Source organism: Lampetra fluviatilis, chromosome 67 (genome assembly GCF_964198595.1).
Source record: "Lampetra fluviatilis chromosome 67, kcLamFluv1.1, whole genome shotgun sequence".
NCBI lineage: Eukaryota > Metazoa > Chordata > Hyperoartia > Petromyzontiformes > Petromyzontidae > Lampetra > Lampetra fluviatilis.
In genome coordinates, this window is record NC_136341.1 from 5,060,012 (window position 1) to 5,068,399 (window position 8,388).

The 8,388-nt window shown below is 55.8% G+C and overlaps 1 protein-coding gene across 1 annotated transcript in view; it reads left to right on the top strand.

Moving 5' to 3' along the window:
• LOC144952408 (mitogen-activated protein kinase kinase kinase kinase 4-like) overlaps positions 1 to 5,447 on the top strand; it is a 172,565-nt gene extending 167,118 nt beyond the window's left edge. Inside the window, 1 exon segment of the mRNA XM_078882803.1 lies at positions 5,163 to 5,447. Within this exon segment, the coding sequence (XP_078738929.1) occupies positions 5,163 to 5,447 (285 nt within the window).
• Positions 5,448 to 8,388: the final 2,941 nt, after the last annotated feature.

Genomic DNA, 8,388 nt, shown 5'->3' on the forward strand with positions numbered 1-8,388 from the left:
ACACAGTCGCACACACTCACACACGCTCACACACGCACACACGCACACTCACATGCACACACTCGCACACACTCACACACGCACACACGCACACTCACATGCACACACTCGCACACACTCACACACGCACACTCACATGCACACTCGCACACACTCACACACGCACACAACGCACACTCACATGCACACACTCACACACACACACGCACACTCACATGCACACAGTCGCACACACTCACACACACACACACGCACTCTCACACGCACGCACACTCATCCGTACACACGCAGAAACCCTCACGAAACAAATTGATTAAAACACAGATGCGCGCACACTCACACACTCACTCACACACGCTCACTCTCACACACACTCACTTTCACACTCGCACACACTCACACACGCACACTCACACACACTCACACACGCACACACATACGCACACTCACACACGCATACACTCACACACGCACACACTCGCGCACACTCACACACTCACACACACACACACACGCACACTCACACACACACACTCACACACTCACACACTCACACACGCACACTCATGCGCACTGACACACTCACACACTCACACACGCACACTCACACACTCACACACTCACACACGCACACTCACACACTCACACACGCACACACTACACACACACTCACACACACACTCACACACACACTCACACACACACTCACACACTCACACACTCACCACCCCCTGGTGGGTGGGGTGGTGGGGGTGGGCATCGTCACAACAGCGACCACCCCCACCCACCCACACCCACCCACCCACACCCACCCACCCACACCCACCCACCCACACTGCCCGCCAGAGCTCAGGAGCCCACCCACTCTCAACCTCCACTCCAACCACTCACCACCTCCCTCAACCACACTCACCACACCACCACCACCCACTCACCACCCAACCACTCACCCCACCACCCACTCACCACCAACTCACCTCCACACCACTCACTCACCACTCACCACACACCCCACCACCACTCACCACAACTCACCACCACCACACCCAACCACACCCACCACTCACACACACACACCACCCCAACTCACCCCACCACCACCACCCACACACTCACTCACCACTCACCACCACCACACCACCCCACCACTCACCACCACCCACACCCACACCACCCACTCACCACCAACACCCCTCAACTCACCTCCACTCACACTCCCACACTCAACTCACCAACCACACACCACCACCTCAACCACACTCCACTCACACACTCTCCACCTCAACACACTCACTCAACTCACCCACAACTCACTCACCACTCACTCACTCTCCACTCTCAACTCACTCACTCCACTCCACCCTCAACTCACTCAACTCACACACTCAACACTCCCTCAACTCACTCCCACCTCAACACACTCTCCACTCACCAACTCACCCTCAACACACACCACCACTCACTCACTCCACCACCTCACCACTCAACTCACACACTCAACACACCCCAACCACCACCCACTCCACCACCCTCAACCACACAACTCCACTCACCACCACCTCCACCCCACTCACCACCAACACCACTCACTCACACACCACTCACAACACACTCTCACCACTCACTCCCACACCACTCAACACACACCACACCACACCACCCACAACTCACTCACCACCACTCACACCCACACCCACTCACTCACTCACCCACTCACCACACTCCACCACTCACCACACCACCACCACCACCAACCACACCTCACCACTCACCACCACAACACACCTCACCACACCACACAACTCACACACTCCACTCTCAACCACCACCAACCACTCACTCACCACCCTCAACACTCCCACTCCACTCCACTCACACCCCTCACCACTCAACTCACCACCTCACCACTCTCCACTCACACACACTCACCACACACACCACACTCAACTCACTCAACTCACTCACCAACCTCACCACTCACCACCACACACACACTCACCACTCACACTCACTCACTCCACACTCCCACTCACAACCTCACACAACTCACTCACTCACACTCCCTCAACTCACTCTCCACTCTCAACTCACTCTCTCCACTCTCAACTCACTCAACTCACTCACTCAACTCTCCCTCAACTCACTCTCCACTCTCAACTCACTCTCCACTCTCAACTCACTCTCTCCACTCTCTCCACTCTCAACTCACTCAACTCACTCACTCAACTCTCCCTCAACTCTCTCTCCACTCACTCACTCTCCACTCTCAACTCACTCAACTCTCCACTCACCCCACTCTCAACTCACTCTCCACTCTCTCCACTCTCAACACACTCAACTCACTCACTCAACTCTCCTCAACTCACTCTCCACTCACTCACTCTCCACTCTCAACTCACTCTCTCCACTCTCTCCACTCTCAACTCACTCAACTCACTCACTCAACTCTCCCTCAACTCACTCTCCACTCTCAACTCACTCTCTCCACTCTCAACTCACTCAACTCACTCACTCAACTCTCCCTCAACTCACTCTCCACTCTCAACTCACTCTCCACTCTCAACTCACTCTCTCCACTCTCTCCACTCTCAACTCACTCAACTCACTCACTCAACTCTCCCTCAACTCTCTCTCCACTCACTCACTCTCCACTCTCAACTCACTCAACTCTCCACTCTCTCCACTCTCAACTCACTCTCCACTCTCTCCACTCTCAACTCACTCAACTCACTCACTCAACTCTCCCTCAACTCACTCTCCACTCACTCACTCTCCACTCTCAACTCACTCTCTCCACTCTCTCCACTCTCAACTCACTCAACTCACTCACTCAACTCTCCCTCAACTCACTCTCCACTCTCAACTCACTCTCTCCACTCTCTCCACTCTCAACTCACTCAACTCACTCACTCAACTCTCCCTCAACTCACTCTCCACTCTCAACTCACTCTCCACTCTCAACTCACTCTCTCCACTCTCTCCACTCTCAACTCACTCAACTCACTCACTCAACTCTCCCTCAACTCTCTCTCCACTCACTCACTCTCCACTCTCAACTCTCTCCACTCTCAACTCACTCAACTCACTCTCCACTCTCTCCACTCTCAACTCACTCAACTCACTCTCCACTCTCCACTCACTCACTCTCCACTCTCTCCACTCGCACGGATCCACGTCTCTCGCTCTGAGTCACGTGCTCACCACGTGGTCCCCCACCACCACCACCACGTGGTCCCCCACCACCACCACCACGTGGTCCCCCACCACCACCACCACGTGGTCCCCCACCACCACCACCACGTGGTCCACCACCACCACCACTACCACGTGATCCACCACCACCACGTGGTCCCCCACCACCACCACCACGTGGTCTACCAGCTGCTGCTGATGATGATGATGAGGGGAGGGGTCATGGGAGACCTCTCGTCGGCTGCCCCCCCCCACACCTCGTCTGCTCGCCTCTTCCGCGTCGTTCGCCTCGACTCGACAACAACAACAACAACCACAGCAGCAGCAACAACAACAACAACCACCACGGGGAGGAGAGGGCGGTGGGCGTGCGTGGAGTTCAGCGAGAGAGAGGCACAGCAACAACCACAACAACCACAACAACCACCACCACCACAACGACCTCAACCACCACAACAACCACCACTTCAACAACAATCACCACCACTTAAACAACAACCTCAACAACCACCACCACTTCAACAACGACCTCAACAACCACTTAAACAACGACCTCAACAACCTCAACAACCACCACCACTTCAACAACGACCTCAACAACCACTTCAACAACAACCTCAACAACCACCACCACTTCAACAACAACCACCACCACTTCAACAACGACCTCAACAACCACTTCAACAACAACCTCAACAACCACCACCACTTCAACAACGACCTCAACAACCACCACCATCACTTCAACAACCACCTCAACAACCACCACCACATCAACCTACACAACTACTTCAACAACAACCACAACCAACACCACTACAACAACAACAACCTCAACAACCACCACTTCAACAACAATCACCACCACTTCAACAACAACCACCACCACTTCAACAACGACCTCAACAACCACTTCAACAACAACCTCAACAACCACCACCACTTCAACAACGACCTCAACAACCACCACCATCACTTCAACAACCACCTCAACAACCACCACCACATCAACCTACACAACTACTTCAACAACAACCACAACCAACACCACTACAACAACAACCTCAACAACCACCACCACTTCAACAACAACCTCAACAACCACCACCACTTCAACCACTACCACAAACCACATCAACCACCACGACAACAACTTCCACAACCACTGCAACTCCCATATCATCATCATCAGCTACATCATCATCATCAGCTACATCATCAGCAGCTACATCATCATCATCAGCAGCTACATCAACATCATCATCAGCTACATCATCATCAGCTACATCATCATCAGCTACATCGTCATCATCATCATCAGCTACATCATCATCAGCTACATCGTCATCATCATCATCAGCTACATCAGCATCAGCTACATCATCATCAGCTACATCATCATCATCAGCTACATCGTCATCGCTACATCGTCATCATCATCAGCTACATCAGCATCAGCTACATCATCATCAGCAGCTACATCATCATCATCAGCAGCAGCTACATCATCATCATCAGCTACATCGTCATCATCATCAGCTACATCAGCATCAGCTACATCATCATCAGCAGCTACATCATCATCATCAGCAGCTACATCAACATCATCATCAGCTACATCGTCATCATCATCAGCTACATCAGCATCAGCTACATCATCATCAGCAGCAGCTACATCATCATCATCAGCAGCTACATCAACATCATCAACATCATCATCATCTACATCATCATCATCAGCTACATCATCATCAGCTACAACATCATCATCATCAGCTACATCATCATCATCAGCTACATCAACATCAGCTACATCATCATCAGTGACCGCCTGTCCCCTCCCCCCACATCCCTCGCAGCCCCCCCCTGGACCCCGCTGGGGTCTCTGTGACCCCCCTACTCTTAAAGACCCCCTCGCCAAGGGGACCCTGGACCCCCTCACCAAGGGGACCCTGGACCCCCTCTTCAAGAGGACCCTGGACCCCCTCGCCAAAGACACCCTGGACCCCCTCTTCAAGAGGACCCTGGACCCCCTCACCAAGGGGACCCTGGACCCCCTCACCAAGGGGACCCTAGACCCCCTCGCCAAGGGGACCCTGAGCCAGAGGCGACGTCCTGCGCCGCTGCAGCTGAAGGGGGGGACCCCCAGCGAGGTGTTTGTGTTCCCTGGGGGGTCCGTGACCCCCTTGTCACCCCCGGCAACACTCGGGGGTCTGGGGTCCCCCCGTGGAGCCAGGGAGAGCGGGCCCCGGTGAGTGGGTGGGTGGGTGAGGGGTGAGTGGGTGGGTGAGCGGTGAGTTGGTGGGTGAGTGATGGGGTGAGTGGGTGAGTGAGTTGGTGGGTGAGGGGTGAGTGGGTGGGTGAGCGATGAGTTGGTGGGTGAGTTGGTGGGTGAGGGGTGAGTGGGTGGGTGAGTTGGTGGGTGAGGGGTGAGTGGGTGAGTGAGGGGTGAGTGGGTGGGTGAGTTGGTGGGTGAGTTGGTGAGTGACGGGGTGAGTGGGTGGGTGAGCGGTGAGTTGGTGAGTGAGTGATGGGGTGAGTGGGTGAGTGAGTTGGTGGGTGAGGGGTGAGTGGGTGGGTGAGGGGTGAGTGGGTGGGTGGGTGAGGGGTGAGTGGGTGGGTGAGTGAGGGGTGAGTTGGTGGGTGAGGGGTGAGTGGGTGGGTGGGTGAGGGGTGAGTGGGTGGGTGAGTGAGGGGTGAGTTGGTGGGTGAGTGGGTGGGTGAGTTGGTGGGTGAGGGGTGAGTGGGTGAGTGAGGGGGTGAGTTGGTGGGTGAGTGGGTGGGTGAGTTAGTGGGTGAGTTGGTGAGTGACGGGGTGGAGGGGTGAGTTGGTGGGTGAGTGAGGGGGTGAGTTGGTGGGTGAGTGGGTGGGTGAGTTGGTGGGTGAGGGGTGAGTGGGTGGGTGAGTTGGTGGGTGAGGGGTGAGTGGGTGAGTGAGGGGTGAGTTGGTGGGTGAGTGGGTGGGTGAGTTGGTGGGTGAGTTGGTGAGTGACGGGGTGGAGGGGTGAGTTGGTGGGTGAGTGAGGGGGTGAGTTGGTGGGTTGGTGGGTGAGTGAGTTGGTGAGAGAGGTGGGTTGGTGGGTGGTGGAGAGTTGGTGGGTGAGTTGGTGAGAGGGGTGGGTGAGTGAGTTGGTGAGTGAGGGGTGAGAGAGGGGTCAGTTGGTGAGAGGGGTGGGTGAGTTGGTGGGTGAGTTGGTGAGTGATGGGGTGAGTGGGTGGGTGAGTGGGTGGGTGAGTTGGTGGGTGAGAGGTTAGTTGGTGGGTGAGTTGGTGGGTGAGCTGGTGGGTGAGTTGGTGGGTGAGTTGGTGGGTGAGTTGGTGAGTGACGGGTGGAGGGGTGAGTTGGTGGGTGAGTTGGTGGGTGAGTTGGTGAGAGGGGTGGGTGAGTGAGTTGGTGAGTGAGGGGTGAGAGAGGGGTCAGTTGGTGAGAGGGGTGGGTGAGTTGGTGGGTGAGTTGGTGGGTGAGGGGGTGAGTTGGTGGGTGAGGGGGTGAGTGAGTTGGTGGGTGAGTTGGTGGGTGAGGGGTGAGTTGGTGGGTGAGGGGTGAGTTGGTGGGTGAGTGAGGGGGTGAGTGGGTGGGTGAGTTGGTGGGTGGGTGAGTTGGTGGGTGAGGGGGTGAGTGAGTTGGTGGGTGAGTTGGTGGGTGAGGGGTGAGTTGGTGGGTGAGTGACGGGGTGGAGGGGTGAGTGGGTGGGTGAGGGGTGAGAGAGGGTGAGTGAGTTGGTGGGTGAGTTGGTGGGTGAGTGACGGGATGGAGGGGTGAGTTGGTGGGTGAGGGGTGAGAGAGGGTGGGTGAGTTGGTGGGTGAGTTGGTGAGTGACGGGGTGGAGGGGTTAGTTGGTGGGTGAGTGAGGGGGTGAGTTGGTGGGTTGGTGGGTGAGTGAGGGGGTGAGTTGGTGGGTGAGTGAGTTGGTGAGAGAGGTGGGTTGGTGGGTGGTGGAGAGTGGGTGAGTGAGTTGGTGAGAGAGTGGGTGAGTTGGTGGGTGAGTTGGTGAGAGGGGTGGGTGAGTGAGTTGGTGAGTGAGGGGTGAGAGAGGGGTCAGTTGGTGAGAGGGGTGGGTGAGTTGGTGGGTGAGTTGGTGGGTGAGTTGGTGGGTGAGTTGGTGAGTGACGGGGTGGAGGGGTGAGTGGGTGGGTGAGTTGGTGGGTGAGAGGTGAGTTGGTGGGTGAGTTGGTGGGTGAGTTGGTGGGTGAGTTGGTGGGTGAGTTGGTGGGTGAGTTGGTGAGTGACGGGTGGAGGGGTGAGTTGGTGGGTGAGTGAGGGGGTGGGTTGGTGGGTGAGTGAGTGAGTTGGTGAGCGAGGTGGGTTGGTGGGTGGTGGAGAGTGGGTGAGTGAGTTGGTGAGAGAAGTGGGTGAGTTGGTGTGTGAGTTGGTGGGTGAGTGACGGGGTGGAGGGGTGAGTTGGTGGGTGAGTGAGGGGGTGAGTTGGTGGGTTGGTGGGTGAGTGAGTTGGTGAGAGAGGTGGGTGAGTGTGGGTGAGTGAGTTGGTGAGAGAAGTGGGTGAGTTAGTGGGTGAGTTGGTGAGTGAGTTGGTGAGTGAGTTGGTGGGTGAGTTGGCGAGTGAGTTGGTGGGTGAGTTGGTGGGTGAGTTGGTGAATGAGTTGGTGAGTGAGTTGGTGGGTGAGGGGTGAGTTGGTGAGTGAGTTTGTGAGGGTGTGGGTGGGTGAGTTGGTTAGAGGGGTGGGTGAATGAATAAGTAGGTGGGTGAGTGACTGAGTGGGTGAGTGAGTAGGTGGGTGAGGAAATTAGTGGATGGGTGAGTGAATGAGTGAATAGGTGGGTGAGTGTGTGAGTAGGTGGGTGAGTAATTGAGTGGTTAGGTGAGTGAATGAGTGGATGAGTGAGTAGGTGGGTGAGTGAATGAGTGGGTGGATGGGTGAGTGAGTGGGGTGGATGGGTGAGTGAGTGAGTGAGTAGGGTGGGTGAGTGGATGAGTGGGTGGTTGGGTGAGTGAGTAGGTGGGTGAGTGGATGGGTGGGTGGATGGGTGAGTGAATGAGTGGGTGAGTGGGTGAGTGGGTGAGTGGGTGAGTGAGTGAATGAGTGGGTGAGTGAGTAGGTAGGCGAGTGAATGAGTGGGTGAGTGAGTGAATGAATGAATGGATGAGTGAGTAGGTGGGTGAGTGTGTACGCGTGTGTATGTGTCAACGTACGAGCCTGCCAGCAAAATGCAAACAAGGACGCCCTCACAGCACG